At 38.6% G+C, this 21,870-nt stretch overlaps 1 protein-coding gene across 6 annotated transcripts in view; it reads left to right on the top strand.

The window, feature by feature from the left end:
• Window positions 1-21,870, top strand: part of ENTHD1 (ENTH domain containing 1) — a 167,742-nt gene that overhangs the window by 16,994 nt on the left and 128,878 nt on the right. For all 6 annotated transcript variants that reach the window (XM_054543490.2, XM_024239971.3, XM_054543489.2 and 3 more), the window contains exon 3: window positions 13,572-13,814. In XM_054543490.2, coding sequence (XP_054399465.1) covers window positions 13,572-13,814 — 243 coding nt within the window. The remainder of the gene's footprint in view (window positions 1-13,571; window positions 13,815-21,870) is intronic.

Raw genomic sequence — 21,870 nt, 5'->3', positions numbered from 1 at the left:
GACTTTTTTTAGAAAGATAAAAAATAGAAATGTCAGAGTTGACTAATACAAAAATTTCCCTTTCTTCACTACAAATTACTTTTTAAAATAGTTTTATGCTAACTACTTTATTGAAATATAATTTACATATTATGACATACTTAAATCTTAAGTGTACAGTTGGATGAATTTTGATGAGTGGAACCATCACCCATAGCACAATAAAGAACATTTTAATCACCTCATCTAGTTCCTTCATCCCTGCTTTCCCTCCTCTCCGGAGGCAACTACTTTTTGAATTTCTTTAACTGTATAGATTTGTTGCATTTGTTCTTAAAATTTATATAAATGGAAGCATACCATATGTGTTCTTCAGTTTCTGGCTTCTCTCAACATAATGTTTCTGAGAATCATCCATATTGTTGTGTATATCAGAATATCATTTGTTTTTATTGCTGAGTTGTATTCCATTGTATGTGCATACCACAGTTTATCCATCTTTTGCTGATGGATAATATTTGGGATGCTTATAGCTTTGAGTTATTGTGAATAAAACTCATGAACATTCCTGTGCGATATGCATTCGGTTCTCTTTGGTATATCCTGAAGAGTGGAATTTCTGGGTTGTAGAAACCATTAAATATGACTAGAAACTAAAGTTTTCTTAAGTGATTTCACTACTAATATATGAGAATTTGTTGTTCACATCCTTATCAACACTTAGGAATGTTATTATTTTCAATTTAGCCATTTTGATGGGAGTATAATGTTGTTTCAATTTGGTTGTAATTTGCACTTCCCTGAAAAGTTGTTAAGTGCCTTTTCATATGATTTTTGCTCACAAGGACATCTTTTGCCTGTTCAAGTATTGCCTGCTCAAATATTTTGCCTATTTTTAACATTTTATCTTTTTATTCTTGATTTCTAGGAATTTTTACATATTTTGGATATGTCAGATAGACATATCTATAATATATCAGATAGACATATTATAGATATTTTCTGCCATCCTACAAGCTACAAAAATTCTGTAGCTTGTCTTTTCCATTTCTAATGTTGTCCTATGATGAGTAGAAGTTTGTCATTTTGGATGTGAGGGCAATCTGGCTGGCTAGGCAGGAGTCCTTTTCCTTCCTCACTGCTGTATGTGTGTCTCTCCTGAAGTTGGATTCTTGGTCAAAGAGGATGATCTTTGCTGATAGAAGAGGATTTTTCTTTGGTCAAGGGTATAGGAGTAGCTGCACTCCCTTTTTAGGACCTCCAAACAAGCTCTCAAGATCTACTTGTAGGAGAACATGGGGTAAAAAAAGTTTTAAGTTGGTAATTTTCATGAAGTTCAATCTATGGTTTTCTTTTATGGTGATATAGTTTAGCTGTGTCCCTACCCATATCTCATCTTGAATTCTCACATCTTGTGGGAGGGACTCTGTGGGAGGAATTGAATCATGGGGGCAGGTCTTTTCTGTGCTGTTCTCATGATAGTGAATAAGTCTCATAAGATCTGGTGGTTTTATAAGGGGGAGTTTCCCTGCACAAGCTCTCTCTCTTTGCCTGCCACCATCCACATAAGATGTGATTTGCTCTTCCTTGCCTTCTGCCATGATTGTGAGGCCTCCCTAGCCATGTGGAACTGTAAGTCCATTAAACCTCTTTCTTTTGTAAATTGCTGAGTCTTTGGTATGTCTTTATCAGCAGTGTGAAAGTGGACTAATACATATGGTTAATGCCTTTTTTACCTTGTCAGAGAAACTTGCCTATCCCAAGGAGTATGTTCTATGTTTTCTTCCAGATATTTATAGTTTTAACTAGGCCTGTGATCCATCTAGAATTAGCTTTTGTGTATATTGTGAGATAGAGATAGAGTTCATTCTTATCTGTATGGTATCCAATTGCTTGAGAATTATTAGATTTTAATAATAGAGTATTTCCATATGTATGATCTTGTTTGATCTCCTTAAAGCATCTTATGAAAAATGAAGAGCAGGTATTTTCTCTCTTACAGAGACTTGGAGGCAAAGCTCAGAGATATTAAGTTATTTAGGTAAGGTTACATATCCAATTTATGGCTGAACACAATTAGAACTCATCTAAATAATATATCCTGATATTTAGTCATATGCTATTAGTATACTAAACAGCCTCTCCTAGTTGAGTCTTAAAAATATCCTAATGGGGTTTCACTGAAATACTAGAGTGAACTTAATTAAAATTATCTGAAAAATATCTAATCAAATATGAAAGTTTTAAAATATCATCAAATTATTTACACAAATTACACTATTCTTTTAAAACCAATTCAGATTCTAGGAATTGTGTGGATTATAGATTTGTGTGTTTTTTAAATTCTCAATTAGCTAAGTCATGAAACTGCAATTAATTTTATTTAAATAAACTATTTCATATACACATACACACATACATTTAAATTAAAGGTATAGTTTTAAAAAGAGGGCCACATTTTAAAGAGACAGATTTCAATGTTGTTATTAAAAGTTATGTTAGGCTGAGTGTGGTGGCTCACTCCTGTAATCCCAGCACTGTGGGAGGATTTCCTGAGGTCAGGAGTTCAAGACCAGCCTGGGCAACATAGTGAGACCCTGTCTCTACATTAAAAAAAAAGAAAAAGAAAGAAAAGAAAATTAGCTAGGCATGGCTAATAGGGGGACTGAGGTGGGAAGATAGCTTGAGCCCAAGAGTTTGAGGTTGTAGTGAACTATGATTGTGCCACTGCACTCTACCCTGTCTCTAAAAAAAAAAAAAAAAAAAAGTGATTTTACTAGAAGTAGCATTCATTGGTGACATTCCTGCCATTGTAGCTTTTCATTTTCATTTTTAGTCACCTAATTTAGGAATGAGGTGCTTCATATTTATACTAATGGCTGATTTCTGTATAGGCTGCATCTCCCATTGTATCCTCCAACACTCAGGGATGTGCTCATACCAGTTGCCCACCTATTTGCTCACCAGATTTTGAATATCTTGGACTAAGAACTAAGCCTTTAAGCTATAGATGAGATATAAATTAAAATATGAAAGGCAAATACTCTGGAAGACATAATACATTTATTTATATTTACACTAGGTTTTGTTGGGCAGTGGAGGAAGGTTGTTTTTTGAGTTTAGATTCTCATAGAAAGAGAGAAAACATCAAGTATTTGGCCCTTGAAAAAGGTTTAGACAAAGCGGGAACCCTAGGAATAGAAGGAAAAAGCAATGTCTGAGGTCTTCCTTTTCAAGGCTATTACAATGAATTGAATAAAGCCAAGATACCTGGAAAAAATACATTCAAGAAAAATAAGACAGAAAATATTTTTTAAATTGCTCTAGATGTTGATTAGCCATGTCAAGGCTATAAAGCCAAATAACTAAAATTTGGGGGCATTAATACACTTACAGAAGGGATGGATTTGGGGTGTTTGAGGCAGTTCCTAGTAGTATGATACAGGGGCCAAGCAGTGTAGTAAACAATCTAGCTTAAAAGTGGATCAGATTTAATTTTCAGACTAGTGTCAGACATCGAGAGTCAGAATTCTCTAATCAGAGAACCCACCTAATATATGATGGTGGATTAGATTAATAAATTAATGCAATTTCAATGCACTCATTGTTGGTGGGTTAATTAACACAGGCTTCTGAGTTCATTTATAGCTTAAGTGAGCAAATGTAATTTCCTGTAACAAATATTTTTGATGAACAAATAGTTTCCTTTAACAAACATATGTTACAGGCTTTAGGTCATCATAAGCCTTGTTGTTAGAAGTTGTATCATTGTGAGTTTAAACCAAAAACTTTTATTTAAAATAGTTGAATATTTAGCCTTGTGTTCCTTTTCAACAAATGTAATCCTGTTGGTAATCATGATAGCAAGAAGCAAAGCATGAATTCTTTTAAGCTTAAATGTGACCTTTACCCAGCTGGCTAGTCTTCCCACGGAGCTCTTTATTTATTGTACTCACATGGACGACAAAGCACAGTAAACAAAAAAGGGAAAGCAACCAGTTTAGCCCTTTCAGTGCTGTGTCAACAGAACTATTCTCTCTTAAGGTTCTCATCAAATGAAATCGCTGGTAAGTATATGCTAAGGTCAGTCAAAGAAATTAAAGCCAACCTCCACTTTCTAGTTTATTAGCTTTATGACTTCAGGAAAGTTACTTCATCACCCTAAACCTTACTTTTCTCTTTGGTAAAATGGACTTAACTCTGAGGGTGGTTGTGAGGATTGGAGATATGTCTGAGAGTTAATCACATAGTAAGTTACCCATCGATATTAGTTACTACTATCAGCTCTTGATAGATTTTAACTTTTATTATTTTCATTTCCTAGAACAGATATTCATGTTCAAATAAAGCTCCATTCAGATACTCACTAGGAAGGTCCATATTTATTTATTTATTTATTTATTTATTTTAGAAGATGGGATCTCACTCCATTGCCCCGGTTAGAGTGTAATGGTGTGATCACAGCTCACTGCAGCTTCCAACTCCTGGGCTCAAGTTTTCTCCTGAGTAGTGGGGACTACAAGTGTTTGCCACCATGACTAGCTAATTTTCTTTCTTTCTTTCTTTTTAATATAGAGAAGGGATCTCTGTATGTTGCCCAGGCTGGTCTCAAACTCCTGGCCTCAAGTGATCCTCCCACCTCGGCCTCCCAAAGTGTTGGAATTACAGATATGAGCCAGTAGAAAAGGAGGTCTTTTCTACTGTCCTGTAGAGTTAAGTGGTCACCCTCTGCTTGTCCCTAGCACCTTGTCCACGTATACATTGTAGCCCTGTCACACTGCCATGATTATTGATTCACACGTTGGCCTCCCTTACTAGGTTTGGAGGGCTGAGGATACTTTATTTGTATCTCAGTTTCTTCTCTTTCTGTGGTGGAAGTGGGAAATCAGCATTTGCTGACAATGGCTGATGGGCCGACTGAATGACAAGTATGCTATTATAAACCCAAAGAAGGAATTTGTAGGTTTAATATTTTCTCTTTATCCTAAATATTCTTCTATTTTTCTGAAGTGTTTCTGGTATAGATTTATTTTTATTTATCTTACTTGGTCTTTGGAGATCATTTTTGACCTGAAAATTTATGTCTTTTCTGTAAAATTCTCAACTCTTGTCTCTGAATATTGTTTTTTTTCTATTACCTTAATTTTCTTTTGAAACTTCCTCTAGACGAATATTAGGGCCTGTAATCTGTTCTTTATGACTTTTAATTAATCTTTTTAATCTTGTTGCCTCTCTGTGCTGTATTTTGGGAGAATTCCTTAGTACTGTTCTCCTGTTGGCCGGACACGGTGGCTCATACCTGTAATCCCATCACTTTGGGAGGTCAAGGCAGGTGGATCACTTGAGGCCAGGAGTTGGAGACCAGCCTGGCCGACATGGCAAAAATATTAAACATACAAAAATTAGCCGGGCCTGGTGGTGTCTGCCTGTAATCCCAGCCACTCGGGAGGCTGAGGCATGAGAATTGCTTGAACCCAGGAGGCAGAGTTTGCAGTGAGCTGAGATTGTGCCACTACACTTCAGCCTAGGTGGCAGGTTGAGACATTGAGACTCTGTCTCAAAAATAAATAAATAAATAAATAAATAAAGTACTGTTCTCCAGTTACCAAATCTATCTTCAGCTGTTCTAGTCTGGTTTTTATCTTGGATGTTGAGTTTTTAAAAAAAAATCTCAATGGCTGTAGTTTTCATTTCTAGGATTTTTAATTAATTCTTTTCATATCCATCTGTTCTTGTTTCATATCTGCCTTTGTTTTATACTTTTATATTCCTTGCTGTCAATAGGAATCATGTATTAATCTCTTTATTTAAAAATCTTTGTTAGAGGGTTTTCAAATCATAGAATATAGATTCTATGGAAGATCCTATAGAAACATTGATTTCATTTGGTGTGGATTTATACTGTGATTGCTGATTTTTTTTTTACAATTTTAACTTTTATTTTAGATTCAGGAGGTACATGTGCAAGTTTGTTACCTGGATGCACTGTGTGATGCTGAGGTTTGGGGTATGATTGATCCCATCACCTGTGTACTAATCATAGTACTCAATAGTGCATTTTTCAACCCTTGCCTCCCTTCTCTCCTCCCACTTCCAGTAGTCCTGTTTCTGGTGTTGCCATCTTTATGTCTATGGGTACCCAAAGTTTAGCTCCCATTGTCCCATTTATAAGTGAGAACATGTAGTATTTGGTTTTCTGTTCCTGCATGAATTTGCTTAGGATAATGGCCTCCAGCTGCATCCATGTTGCTGCAAAGGACATGATTTCATTCTTTTTTATGGCTGCATAGTATTTCGTGGTATATGTACCACACTTTCTTTATTCAATCCACCATTGATGGGCACCTAGATTGATTCCACATCTTTGCTATTGTGAATAGTGCTGCAGTGAACATACAAGTGCATGTGTATTTTTGGCAGAATGATTTATTTTCTTTTGGATATATACCTAGTAATGGGATTGCTGGGTTGAATCCAGTTCTCAGTTATTTGAGAAATCTCCAGACTGTTTTCTACCATGGTTGAACGAATTTGCATTCCCACCAGTAGTATACAAGTGTCCCCTTTTCTCCACAGCCTCACCAGCATCTGTTGTTTTTTTGCTTTTTGATAATAGCCATTCTGACTGGTGTGAGATGGTATCTCACTGTGGTTTTGCTTTGCATTTCTCTGATGGTTAGTGATGTGGAGCATTTTTTCTGTGTGTTTTTTTGGTCACTTGTATGTCTTTTGAGAAGTATCTGTGCATGTTTTGCCCATTTTATAGTTGGGTTATTTGTTTTTTGCTTGTTTAATTGTTTAAGTTCCTTATAGATTCTGAATATCAGACCTTTGTCAGATGCATAGTTTGTGAATATTTTCTCCCATTCTATAGGCTGGCTCTTTACACTGATAGTTTCTTTTGCTGTGCAGAAGCTCGTTAGTTGAATTAGGTGCCACTGGTCAATTTTTGGTTTTTATTGCAGTTGCTTTTGAGGACTTAGTCATAAATTATTTCCCAAGTTCAATGTCCAGAATGGTGTTTTCTAGGTTTTCTTCTGGGATTCTTATAGTTTGAGGTCTTAAATAGATTGCTGATTTCATTGGCTGACTTTCTTAGCATTAGATTTTAAAAATATGTATTTTAGAATTTTAGTGTTTAGGCTATTTTGAGTGGGAGATTTTTTCCCACAACCACTCATGTTCATTTTCTTCCTTTTTTTTTTTTTTTTTTTTTTAAATAAAATAAAGGTTTTTCTAGTTCCCTCTACCCAGGTCTTCTAGACTACCTCCTGTACAGGCCTTATAAAGGTGGCTTGGGGCACATGCCCTGTGATAATACTAGAATGTCCTAGACCCAGGGGCTGAGCAAGCAGATGGCTTCATTTAGTTCCAAGTATTAAGACTGCATGTGTATCCTCCTGCTTTTAGATCCACAGCTACAAATAAGTTGTATCCCAGGAAGCAGTTGATGGCTATTTTTTTTTTCTTCTCCTTTTCTTCCCAGGCTTCTCTCACAAACACTGCCCCCATAACATTAAAGAGTGAGACCAGCTGTGGTTTCCTAACACCTGAGGAGCTGAACTCTGGGCTGGCAGATCAAGAGCCCAGCAGCCCTTGGCTTCAGCCTTACTCACTGCTTTTTCATTTCTCTTATATTTCTGCTTCGTGGGGGTTTTTATCTTGTTTTTGAGACTGGCAGTGTCTATTATTGCTGTGTATTTGGAATAGAACAGGGGGATACTTTGAAGCATGAACTTACTGTGTCAACTTGACTGGAGGGATTTTTTTTTTTTTTTTTTTTTGAGACGGAGTTGTGCTCTTGTCGCCCAGGCTGGAGTGCAATGGCGCGATCTCGGCTCACTGCAACCAACTGAAGATTTTCTATCCTGGAAACTTGATCAGATATTTTAGATACTTCTCCCCTCCCTTTCTACCCCCACCGCGTTCCCTGAAGGCATTGTGGAGGGTAGATTGGAAGGGAGACTAAAGCTAAGTAAGTAATTTAGGACACCACAGGCAACAAATGATCAAGGTCTGAACCAAGATGAAGAGGAGACAATGGATTTGGAAGATAATTAGTAGGTATAGTCAGTAGACATGGATAACTGAATTTGGGAGGTATATGTTCATATTTCTGACTTAGAGATAAAAGTCACCGAGAAAGGAATATGGGAAGAAGAGTAGATTTTGGTAGGGCAGTAGGTCAGGAGTAGAGACAGGAATATTAAGATTTTTACGATTGTTTGAAGCCTAGCAGGTGTTTTAGTAAAGATCTTCTGATACATATTTTTCCTAGTGGTGCATCTCTATGCCAAAGATCTTTGAATTTACCATATTTGCAATTTCTTTACACGATGGTCAGCTTTAAATGTATATAGATTTCTCGGGCCGGGCGCCGTGGCTCACGCCTGTAATCCCAGCACTTTGGGAGGCCGAGGTGGGTGGATCACGAGGTCAGGAGATCGAGACCATCCTGGCTAACACGGTGAAACCCCATCTCTACTAAAAATACAAAAAAATTAGCCGGGCCTGGTGGCGGTTGCCTGTAGTCCCAGCTACTCGGGAGATTGAGGCAGGAGAATCGCTTGAACCCGGGAGGCAGAGCTTGCAGTGAGCCGAGATCGCGCCACTGCATTCCAGCCTGGGCGACAGAGCGAGACTCCATCTCAAAAAAAAAAAAGTATGTAGATTTCTCCTCAGCATTTGGAAAACTTTTCCTCAGCATATTCATTCATTTCACAAACTTTTCTTAAGTGTCTCTTAAACAAACAAGCATAGTCTGGCCTTCGTGGATGTCACAGTTAATTGGAGGGAAAAGACAGTTACCAAATGGGCAATGACTAACTGTGGAAGTGCTGTGAAAGACAAGGATAAGGTACTGTGAGAGTGTTTGAAAGCAGGGCCTGGCCAAGTCAGAGGCCCATGTCTGCATAGGGCGCAGCGGGAGAGGGTGTTCACTGTCCGTGGAAGGCTTTCCCGAAGAAATTGGAGCTGTTCCCTGTCTGGCGCACTCTGCCCTAATGTCTGTGCAGAGCTGGCTGCTTCTTACTATTCAAGACTCAGCCATGTTACCTCTTCTGCAAGACTTTCCGTGACCACACCCAAAATTAGAGTCGGGCACATCACCCTTCTTTATTTCCTTTAGAGCATTTATTTTATCTGAAATTATCTTATGATTATTGGCTGTTTCAACCAACTACAATGTAAGTGTCACAAGTGTAGGGACCTTGTCTCTTTTTTTCTGACTTGCACTCCCATTGCTTAGAATACTTCCTGAAACATAAGTATTCCAGAAATTATTAACTGACTGCATAAATGAATGTCCTTGGACCTTGATCTCTTGCATAGTTGCTCTACTAATTTGATTTCCTTGTCCTTTTGTTTGTTTGTTTGGGAGGACTCCTCAAGTTGGCTGTCTACTTGTTCATTTTTCTATCACCTGGATCCTACCTTCACTCCCCTGTCGTGCTCTCATTGAGGTTGCCAATTGTAGCATCACACCCTATGGCCATGGTGATGGGCATGTGACTGTTTCAAGCTGGGTCACTTGAAGTCCTTCTCCTGATACTCCAAATTTAAGGAAGAGGGAGACTTCTCAGGTGGCAGTGTGAATCTAGAGCTGTTGGTGGCCATAACCATCCAGATAAAAGAAGCCAACTTGGAAGAAGAGAAAATGCAAGCATTTCCTAGAGAAGCAGAGATGGCAGGGGAGAGATGTCCTGGTAGTTTTCCAGTCTTGACTTCCTTCGTACCTGAGGCTTAGTTGCAACCCCTGGTTTTCCTTGGCTTTTGCCTTACCCAGTTCAAATGGAGTTTCTGTCACTTAGAGCCAAAAGATTCCCAATTAAAACTGTATATAGCTTTATTTTCACTTTAACCTGCACCTCATCTAACAACCTTTTTATCTTGATGTGTTTTATGTAATATCCTTGGGTATTGATCTGTTGGACTAGTTTAAGTTCTGATTTCAGAGAATCCATGTTTTCTACTTCCAACTCCATTTCTGAATTTTGCTGCCTAAGTTTTCTACTTTCAGTACTATTCTTTGTTAGTATGCTGTCCTCCCTTTCTTTTCAGAAACATATTGTTTAGTAGTAAGAAGGTGCTAATTATTACTGTTATTGTTATTTAACTCATCCTTGAAGCAGGTTTATTAGGTTCTTCTTAGATTTTCTCGCTTTCAACTTTGATGCTTTCGAACAGCCAGGCTAGTACCTAGTATCTCTAGTACCTTCTCTAGGATGATAGGAAGCTAGGGTAGTGGGCAGAAGCTCACTTCTGGGTGATTTCTTCCCTATGTTTGGTGAACTGCTGTGGCATGATCTCCCTGGTGCTGGTGACTCCTACCTCAGGGAGGGGCTCTGATGGTCTGGAGAGAAGTCCTCCACTGTTGCAACTGGCTCTTTGCTTGGTGTAACTGCTTGTCTCTTAGAACTATTGCAGCTGCCCTCAAATCCCACCAATCCACACAGACTCCAAGGAGAATATTTCATATCTATTCCATAATTTCTAGTTCTAGCTTAATTAGAGCAGTGTTACAAGAAATTATTTCAGGCCAAGCAACTGTCTTAGGCAGCTAAGTTGTAAATTGACTTAGTATTTTTCATCAATCTGGTTCCAGTTACACTGTCAAGAAGAAAATTAGCAGCTTTTTGGTAATTTATTCCCTTATGATTAATTCACTCAGTAAATTTTTTGTTTTGTTTTGTTTTGTTTTGTTTTTGAAACTGAGTCTCACGCTGTCACCCAGGCTGGAGAGGCTGGAGTGCCATGGCCCAGTCTCAGCTCACTGCAACCTCTGCCTCCTGGGTTCAAGCGATTGTCATCCCTCAGCCACCTGAGTAGTTGGGATTACAGGTGTGCACCACCGTGCCCAGCTAACTTTTGTGTTTGTAGTAGAGACGGGGTTTCACCATGTTGCCCAGGCTGGTCTCGAACTCCTGGCCTCAAGTGATCCATCCACCTTGGTCACTCAGTAAATATTTACTGAGCATCTACTGTGTGCCAGTTACTCTTGCAGACACTGAAGATATCAGTATCTAAAATGAGACTTCTCTGCCCCTCATGGAGCTTATATTTTTGGTGAGGAAACAAACAATAAATAAGTAAACCAATAAATATATAATATTAGGTAATGATAAATGCGAAGGTGAAAAATAAAGCAGGATAAAGGAATAGAGAGTGATGAGGGTGGGGCTATTTTAGAAAGGGTAGGCAGAAGGGAGATTCTCTGAGGAGGTGACACTTGAGAAGAGACCTGAATGAATCAGGGATAGAGCCACACAAAGAGTTCCTGGCAGAAGCAACAGCCAAAACATGGCTCTAAGTAGATGAAGAGCTTGGTGGGATTGCAGAATAAAGCACCAGGGTAGCTAAAGTAGAAGGAATGAGGGGGAAGGTGGAAGGAGTTGAGTTCCTGATGTTAAAAATGGGAAAACATGTTCTTTGTGCCTCCAAAACCAAGCTTTGTCCATTTTTCAGGGGAAAGATAAGTGTCTGACATATTGTTCCCAAAGGCTAAAATTCACAGCCGACTTCTGTTTATCACACGACACTGAATGGTTTCCCAAAACATTGTGGAAATTCGGGTTATGGAATGCAAACTGATCATAGGAAGCTAAGGGTGTTTAGAATGATATGATTTGAAGCAGTTATAAAGTAGATTTGGAAGGAAGAAATAACTAAGAAGTGAGATTAGATAAAATAATCTTGGAAAAGATGACAACTTGAGCAAAAGTTTCTGACACTGTCCACACCAATCCTTAATGAAGTGACCCGCAGTGAGAGATCATTGTTGGCCACTGTCATCTAAATATACCCCAAATTTGACCATTTCTCATCACTTCCACTGCTAGTAAATTATAGTTAGAAAACATTACAGACCTAGAGCACAAAATGAACATACAAGTGGATCATTAGGGACTTTTCAGTTTATTTTTGAAAGGTGGCTTGGGAAGCCATGTTTGTGAGTTCATCCCAAGATGGAGAAAGGTAAGTGATTTCCTTTATCGTTTTTCTAGGAAGAAGGTTGAAATAATAGTAATACCTTAAATTCAAGTGAGTTATAGGTTACAGTGTACCTTTGTATCTGGGAATTCAACCAGACAGATATTGCTTGTGCTACTTTTCAGATAGAGGACTGAGGCCCAGATAGACCACCTGACTGACTCAAAGTCACACAGATGGTTAAGGACAGAGCTATCATTATCACTAGAATTCTTGTCTTTGACTGTGCTCTGTCACTCTGTTAAAAAGCAGCAAATTGTTTTGATAGGATGTTACGTCAGAGAAAAGCCAATTGCTCTCCCTTTTCTTGTCCCACCCCAACTGTACCCCGTAAGGTAACAGATGTTAACAATATTGTGAGTATGCCATCTGTTTGCCTGCCTGCCTTCCTATATTCTTGCCTATCTGTCTATCTGTCTTAGTCTGCTTGCGCTGCTATAACAGAGTGTCACAGACTGGGTAATTTAGAAAGAAGAGAAATTTATTTTCTCATGGTTCTGGAGGCTGGAGAGTCCAGGTTCAGGGCACTGGCAGGTTCAGTTGTCTAGTGAGGGCTGCTGTCTGCTTCCAAGATGGCATCTTGATGCTGCATCCTCTGGAAGGGAGAAATGCTGTGTCCTCATGTGACAGAAGGTCCAAAAGGGGATGGTGGAAGGCAAGCAAGAGACAAATGCTGTGAGAAGCCTCTTTTATAAAGACCTTTATTCTGTTCACAAATGAGGTGACCTCATGGCATAATCACCTCTTAAACGCTCCACCTCTTAATACTATCACATTGGCAGTACTTGAATTTTGGAGGGGATACATTCAAACCACAGTTGTATGTATTTCTCTATCTGCTTCTCTCCTCCATATACATATATAGTGGTTTCTTTTCCTCTATATGTTACAGCTTCAAATCATATTGTGTATGTTACTTTAAATCTTTAACCACGTGTCCTGGTCATACATCTAGGTCAGTATATCTAGATCTAATTCATACCCCTTCTTTGTATGCCTATATTGTTTGATTATTGCAAAGTATATATTGCTTTTTTTCTGTTTTTTTTTTTTTTTTTTTTTTTTGAGACAGAGTCTCGCTCTCTTGCCAAGCTGGAGTGCAGTGGTGCAATCTCAGCTCACTGCAACCTCTGCCTCTTGGGTTCAAGTGATTCCCCTGTCTCAGCCTCCTGAGTAGCTGAGACTACAGGCACATGCCACCATGCCCAGCTAGTTTTTTGTGTTTTAGTAGAGACATGGTTTCACCATATTGGCCAGGATGGTCTTGATTTCCTGACCTCATGATCTGCCCACCTCAGCCTCCCAAAGTGCTGGGATTACAGCCATGAGCCACCACACCCAGCCATATATTGCTTTTAAAAGGAAAATCCAATAATGTATTTAAAGTGAAAAATGTAATGCCAGTATATAATTTTATCATATATTAATGACTTATTTACCTTTTAAAGTATAAGAAAAGGAATATACTTGTCAGTAGTTCTTTATTTGCTGCAGGTTTTTTCACTGCTGAGATTCTTATTTTTAAAAAAATTTCTGTAGAATAAAAATTAATTATAGCCTTAACTAGTATTTCCTTTTCTAAGCAGATTCAATGTATTTTTCAGGTTATTATATCCGGGAAAAATCTAAGCAAGTCATCACATTGCTGATGGATGAACAGTTGCTGTGTAAAGAGAGGGAAGTGGCATGTCGGACTAGACAGCGTACCTCCTACTCCATATTGTTTTCTAAAAGACCACTTGGTTCAAGTAACTCACTGACAGCATGCACTTCTGCCCCCATACCAGATATTTCTGCTTCAGAGAAGAAGTATAAGCTTCCTAAGTTTGGAAGGTTACATAATAAAAGTACGTATAATGAACACTGGCCTAAAATGCAACAGGTATCATTAAAAACGATTTAAAAATATAAAATATTATGTTTTAGTACTAAATTATTATTTAGTATTACTATTACCATATTAGGCTTCATACTATAGAAAACAACGATGAAGAATATTCAATAGATGATTTTATGACCTTTTTTAAGTTTATTTGTTTGTTTGCTTTATTTATTTATTTATTTTTGAGACGGAATCTTGCTCTGTCTCCTAGGCTGGAGTGTAGTGGCACCATCTCAGCTCACTGCAACCTCCGTCTCCTGGGTTCAAGCAATTCTCCTGACTCAGCCTCCTGAGTAGCTGGGATTACAGGCACCCATCACCATGCCCAGCTAATTTTTGTATTTTTAGTAGAGACAGGGTTTCAGCACGTTGCCCAGGCTGGTCTCGAACTCCTGACCTCAAGTGATCCTCCTGCCTTGGCCTCCGAAAGTGCTGGGATTATAGGCGTGAGCCACTGTGCCCGGCCCAATTTTGTGACTGTTTTCTGAATGCAGTTATCTTTGATTCAAATAAAATGTTTTTGAGCTTTTAAGGTATTAAACTAGTGACTACCCTATTTGGCATCGTGATTCAATTTTAAGATTTTTATCCTTAACTGGAAAGTGAAGGAGTACAGTTTTCTAAGACTAGGTGTCTGGATATGTGCGTATGAGGTCTCTTTGATCCTATAACATAAATCAAATAATTGAAATTTTCTAAAGTATGCTTTAGAATCCTAAAAGTGCTCTAAAATTATTCTAGGACAATACCTTGTACCCTTTCCTTTGCTTAAAACTTTAAATATGGACTACTGAACTTTTATAAAAGAGGGATTTATTTATAATGTTATAATAGACATGAGTAGAAAAATGCTATCATCTTTTCTACCACATTTGCTAAAACTTAAAAAAATATCATTTTGCTCTAACTTCTCCAGTAGAAACCCTGTTGATAAGTTGTGTATGAGAAATGGACAGCTTGAGGAAGCAAAAACATTAATGAAATGTGACTTAGAGAACTGTCCCTTTGTATTCAGTACAAATAGATAATTCCAACTGTCAGTTAAGTGCAAAAATGTAACAATGTTACTAGTAATACCAACACAAGTTAATCTTGCTAAAAATCATTCAGGTACTTTTCTGACTTAATCAAGAGTTTCAAATGTTCACCCAATGGGACATTGAGTGAACATCCACACTTGGGATTGGAGACAGACATTATAAGAGGGTAGCCATTGTAATTATAGCAGCAAATACTACCTACCTGCTTCTAAAAGTGGTGGGATCTTTAGGGGATCTGATTCTTTTGAAATAAATCTCCAAAAGAGACAGCCACTCATTTTGAAATTTTCTCATGGGAGCCTTTAAATCAAACTGATGCTAAAAACAGAGTAACAGAGAAGAATAACCAATTATGACTCATCCAGAGTTTCTTCCCCTCTTTTGCTTCTTCGATGTTACCTTTCTTACTCTTCCTTTTTCCTTTGTCAGTTTTCTTCTTTCATTGTAAACACATAATTATTGAATTTATTTAAAATTTGGATATTCAGCAGAAATTTGGAACTATAGGAGTGAATAAAATAAATTTTCTTTTATCATGGAACTAACATTCTAGTGGTAGAGACTGGGATGTCTCTGTCACAAGCATAAAATATGTCAGATAATAACAAGTCCTATAAAGAAAAGGAAAGCAGGGTCAGGGAACAGAGTTACAGGGGTGGGTTTATTTTAGGTCACGTAATGAGAGAGGGCCTTTTGGAGGAAGTGAATCTTTAAACAGACCTGAATGAAGTGAGGGAGCAACCCATATACAGGCATACCTCGATCGATTGCACTTTGCTTAATTACACTTCACAGATAACGCATATTTTACAAATTGAAGGTTTGTGGCAATCCTGCACCCAAGAAGTTTATTGGCACCATTTTTCTAACAGCATGTGCATACTTTGTGTCTGTGTCACATTTTGGTAGTTCTTGCAATGTTTTTAACTTTTTCCTTATTATTATATGTGTCATGGTGATCTATGATCAGTGATCTTAGATGTTACTGTTGTAATTGTTTTGGGGTACCACAAACCATGGCTGTAGAAGACCAGTGAACTTATTGATAGATGTCATGTGTGTTCTGGCTGCTTCACTGATCCCGGTCTCTCTCTCTCTCTCCTTGGGTCTCCCTAGTCCCTGAGAGTCAACAATATTGAAATTAAGCCAATTGATAACCCTACAATGGCCTCTAAGTGTTCAAGTGTAAGGAAGAGTCGCAGGTTTCTCACTTTAATTCAAAAGCTAGAAATGGTTAAACTTAGTGAGAAAGGCATGTTGAAAGCCGAAACAGGCTGAAAGGTAGGCCTCCTGTGCCAAACAGTTAGCTAAGTTATGAATGTAAAGGAAAAGTTCTGGAAGGAAATTAGAAGTGCTGCTCCAGTGAATACAGGAATGATAAGAATGGGAAACAGCTTTATTGCTGATATGGAGAAAGATTGCATGGTCTGGATAGAAGATCCAACTAGCCCCATTATCACTTAAGCCAAAGCCTAATCTAGAGCAAGGTTCTGTCTTTAATTCTGCAAAGACTGAGCGAGAAGAGGAAACTGCAGAAGAAAATCTTGAAGCTAGCAGAGGTTGGTTCATGAGGTTTAAGGAAAGCAACTGTCACCATAACATACAAGTACAAAGTGAAGCAGCAAGTACTGATGGAGAAGCTGTAGCAAGTTATCCAGAAGATCTAGCTAAGGTAATTGATGAAGGGGGCTACACTAAACAGATTTTCAATGTGGGTGAAATAGCCTTTTGTTGGAAAAAGATGCCATCTAGGACTCTCATAGCTAGAGAGGAGAAGTCAATGCCTGGCTTCAAAGCTTCAAAGGACAGGCTGACTCTCTTGTTAGGGACTAATGCAACTGGTGACTTTAAGTTGAAGCCAACTGCTCCTTTACCATTCCCAAAATCCTAGTGCCCTTAAGATTTCTTTAAAAATATTACTGCTCATTGACAATGCACCTGGTCACCCAAGAGCTCTGATGGAGATGTACAAGGAGATTAATGTTGTTTTCGTGCTTGCTAACACACAGTGTTTATTCTTCAGCCCATTGATCAAGGAGTGATTTCAACTTTCAAGTCTTATTACTGAAGAAATACATTTCATAAAGCTATATCTTCCATAGATAGTGATTCCTCTGATGGATCTGAGCAAAGTAAATTAAAAACCTTCTGGAAAAGATTCACCATTCTAGATGCCATTAAGAACATTTGTGATTCATGGGAGGAAGCCAAAATTTCAACATTAACAGGAGTTTGAAAGAAGTGGATTCCAACCCTTATGGATGACTTTGAGGGGTTCAAGACTTCAGTGGAGGAAGGAACTGCAGATGTGCTGGAAATAGCAAGAGAACTAGAATTAGAAGTGGAGCCTGAAGATGTGACTGGATTGCTGCAATCTCATGATCAAACTTGAACAGATGAGGAGTTACTTCTTATGGATGAGCAAAGAAAGTGGTTTCTTGAGTTGAAATCTACTCCTGTGAAGAAGCTGTGAACATTGTTGCAATGCCAACAAAGAATTCAGAATATTACATAAACTTAGTAGATAAAGCAGTGGCAGGATTAGAGAGGATTGACTCCAATTTTGAAAGAAGTTCTACTGTGGGTAAAATGCTATCAAACAGCATTGCATGCTACAGATAAATCTTTTGTGAAAGGAAGAGTCAGTTGATGTTGCAGGCTTTATTGTTGTCTTACTTTAAAAAATTGCCACAGCTTTCCCAACCTTCAGCAGCAACCACCCTGATCTATCAGCAGCCCTCAACATGGAGACAAGACCCTCCACCAGCAAAAAGATGAAGACTTGCTGAAGGCTCAGATGATTGTTAGCCTTTTTAAATTAGCAATAAAGTATTATTTAATTAAGTTACGTATATATATTTTTTAGGCAACATGGTATTGCATACTTAGTCTACTAAGTAGACTGCAGTTTAATGTAAACATAACTTTTATATGCACTGGGAAACAAAAAAGTTTGTGTGAGTCGCTTTATTGGAATATTTGCTTTATTGCAGTAATCTGGAACCCAACCCACTACAGTATCTTCAAGGTGTGCCTGTATATCAGGCAGAGGGAACAGCAGGGTAGATGCTCTGAAACTGGAGCGAACTTGGCCTGGTGAATTGTAAGCTTAGAAAATGAATCCCTAAATTGATACAGAAGTAATCCAACTCTGATTTTATGATTCATGCAAGAAATTCTAGTTTATTGTTTTGTAGTCACAGATTGCATTTTTTTTTTTTTTTTTTTTTTTTTTTGAGATGGAGTTTCACTCTTGTTGCCCAGGCTGGAATGCAATGGCGCCATCTCGGCTCACTGCAACCGCCGCCTCCAGGGTTCAGGCGATTCTCCTGCCTCAGCCTTCCAGAGTAGCTGGGATTACAGGCATACACCATCATGCCTGGCTAATTTTGTATTTTAAGTAGAGACGGGGTTTCTTCATGTTGGTCAGGCTGGTCTCGAACTCCTGATCTCAGAAGATCTGCCTGCCTCGGCCTCCCAAAGTGCTGGGATTACAGGCATGAGCCACCGCGCCCGGCCCCACAGATTGCATTTTTAAACCTAAAATGATATTCTCCATCTTTATGACATTCACTACACTGAGCTATGAATGACTTGACTATTTTAAAAAAGTGAATCCACTTTCAAATGAAGTTTTGCTACAATTTATTATTTTTTAATACTACAAACACATATTGAGTGTCTGCTCACTATAATGCCAGACATTGTTCTAAGCCTGGTAGAACAACACCTACCTGTGTTGGTCATCTGAAATTGACTGTATTTCTGCTCTAATGGAGGCTATAGCTTGTGATGTACTGTGTGCTTTTTCTTCTCCTTTTTTTTTTTTTTTTGAGACAGGGTCTTGCTCTGTCACCCCGGCAGGAGCGCAGTGGTGTGATAATGACTCACTGCAGCCTTGAACTACTGGACTCAAGTAATCCTCCTGGCTTAGCCTACCAACTAGCTGGGACTACAGGCACACACCGCCACACCCAGCTGACTTGAAAAAATATTTTTTCGAGACAAGATCTTGCTACCATGTGCTTTTAAATATGTTTCACAAAAAGATATTCTAAAAAAGCTTTAGTCAATGATGGCATCATTATTGTAAATCTATAGTAAGAGTACCATTTAAAGTGAACAGTGAATGTTTGGATGTAAAATCTGTAGTAAATTTGTTTTAAAATCTGTTATTTTTATTTCATTTATCTGCTTTATATATGAATACATCCTAGATATACAGATGTGTGTGTCTGTGTTCAAAAAAGAGTAATTGGATTAGGTAAACTTGGCAATACTAACCAATTCCATGTAGGCATTTGAATCTGAAGCTGTATTTTAAAAACTGACAGTTTGGAATTGGGGTGGGAAAAAATAAGAAATTGAGGGGACATTCTTTTTTTTTTTTTTGAGATGAAGTTTCACTCTTGTTGCCCAGGCTGGAGTGCAATGGCGCAATCTTGGCTCACCGCAACCTCTGCCTCTCAGGTTCAAGTGATTCTCCTGCCTCAGCCTCCCGAGTAGCTGGGATTACAGGCACGTGCCACCATACCCGGCTAATTTTGTATCTTTAGTAGAGATGGGATTTCTCCATGTTGGTCAGACTAGTCTTGAACTCCCGACCTCAGGTGATCTGCCCACCTCAGCCTCCCAAAGTGCTGGGATTACAGGCGTGAGCCACCGCGCCCGGCCACGAGGGGGACATTCTTAATGGGACAGGAGAAGTAGCAAATTAAAACTCAAAAGATCGGTAGATTAGTTAGAAGGAGGTGCATCCACAAGTTATGATAGTAGAGGCCACAAAAATGCTAGCAGCTTAAACATACAAATTTATTTCTCTCTTCTGAAATACTCTCTTGTAGGTATTCTATGACTGATACAGCTCTCTACGCTGTCGGCTTCAGGGCTATTTTTGAGTCTCATTGCTCCACCAAACTCAGTGTTTAAGTTCCACTTCATGGTCCACTTCCACTTTTTGATTCATTGCTGCTTGAGCTCCAGCCATCACATCTGCCTTCTAGCCAGTAGAGAGGAAGGGAGATTGAAAATATGAATGTCTCTTCCCTTTTTTTTTTCTTTCTTTTTTTTTTTAACAAGGACACTTGTTAAAAGTTGCTTATAACATTTTAGCTGACATATTATTGTTTAGTACTTAGTCCCACTGACACTCCTAGCTACAAAGGAGGTTGAGAAATATCATGTGCCCAGATGAAAGTTAAGAGATTCTGTTATTAAGGAAGATGGAGAGAATAAATGCTGGGGACCACAAATCATTTCTACAATAGTGGTAAAGAATACAAGCAAGACACAGATTAAGCATGGTAATATAGAGTTGTCTGACTAAATGGAATAAAAATATAAATTTGAATATGTAAAACAGTAGGGGCAGATAGCTGAGAGTACTCACAGCAATTCATAAATGACCTAATAGACTCAATTTGATATGAGTAGCAACTAGGAACCATTGTAGGCCTTGGAGAACAGAAGGAATGTTTAGCTTAGTCACAGAACTGAGCTTCCTTATTACTGAAAACAGCTATTTGTGGAAGATAATTCTTATTGCTTTGTGTAGAAATGAAGGAGATACAAATTGAATGAAGCTTGTAAGAGACAGTTGTTTCAATCCAGGCATCCAGGACCTGCTCCTAGGGTTATAGAAATGAGGAAACAGTAGTGTTTAAAGATAGACTGTAGAGAGGCAATGGGGGTAAGTGGATGATGTATTGGAGAAGAAAGAGAGAAATTGAAATTGACTAACATTTGCATTAGAGAAAATGGAGGCAAGTGATGATATCATACAGGTAAATTTTCATTAGAAGGAGTCTTAGGATGTCTCTAAGTTATTTAGTTACAGCGAAATGTAAAATTGAATGCAGGAAATGTGATTTCCAGCCTTTAGGACCTAGAGCTGAAACAGCTGTGCCTCCCTTCTTTATGGTGAATCAGCAAGGGAAAAGAGGCACTTTAAAGAAGGTGTTATATACACATCACCACTTCTACTTCTTTTTTTTTCTTTTCTTGGATGTTTTCCCAAGTTTTAATTCTAGTAGATAGCTTGGGTGGTTTTTGTTTAGATGCTTTTGAAGTTTGAAGGAAGAGATGGGCTGAAGGATCATTGCTGCTTGATGGCAAGACAGAACAATACAAAAAGGACAATTATAACTCAGCTCTAAGCGTCAGGCCATTTTTGTAGAGGCAACAGTTATTACAAAAATGATCTCCAGAGGCACTACTTACAGCCAGACCAGCAAAACTTTACCTGTGTTGGTCATCTGATCTTCCATAAAGAGCTCTTCACTAGCATCATTCTTTGCAACAGAACTTTACCTGTATTAAGGATTACTCTGGTCTGTGTCAAATGTAATAGCATTCCATATCATGGAAAAATTTCCCTGAAAACTATCATTGCTGTTGAACCAAAATTATACAGTAGGTCCTTGAACAACATCCTTTTGTTCAATGTTGTTATAACTGATGAGAAAAACATCAATTCCCGGCTGAGGCCCCTGTCTGTGTAGAGTTTGCACACTCTCCCCGTCTGCCTGGGCTTTCTCCATGTTCTCTACTTTTCTCCCACCTCCCAAGGATGTGCACAGCAGGTGAATCAGCATGTCTGAATGGTCCCAGCCCAAGTGAGTGTGGAGTGGGTGTGAGTGCACTCCACAATGAAGCGGCATCCCTGTCCAGGGATGGTTCCCACCTTGTGCCCTGAGCTTCCAGGATGGGCTCCAGCCACCTGTGACCCTGAAGGGAGCAGATGAATCATCTTACTTGTTTTTACTAATCTTCCTTAAATGTACGTATAGCTCACATTTATTTCAACCTGTAATAATAAAAGTAGGCCAGGCACAGTGGCTCATGCCTGCAATCCCAGCACTTTGGGAGGCCAAGGCAGGCAGATAACCTGAGGCCAGGAGTTCAAGACCAGCCTGGCCAAAATGGTGAAACCCCTATCTCTAGTAAAAATACAAAAATTAGCCAGGCATGATGGCAGTTGCC

Source organism: Pongo abelii, chromosome 23 (assembly GCF_028885655.2).
Source record: "Pongo abelii isolate AG06213 chromosome 23, NHGRI_mPonAbe1-v2.0_pri, whole genome shotgun sequence".
Lineage (NCBI taxonomy): Eukaryota > Metazoa > Chordata > Mammalia > Primates > Hominidae > Pongo > Pongo abelii.
The sequence above is the reverse complement of the archived record's forward strand: the minus strand, read 5'-3'. Positions and strand labels throughout refer to the sequence as shown.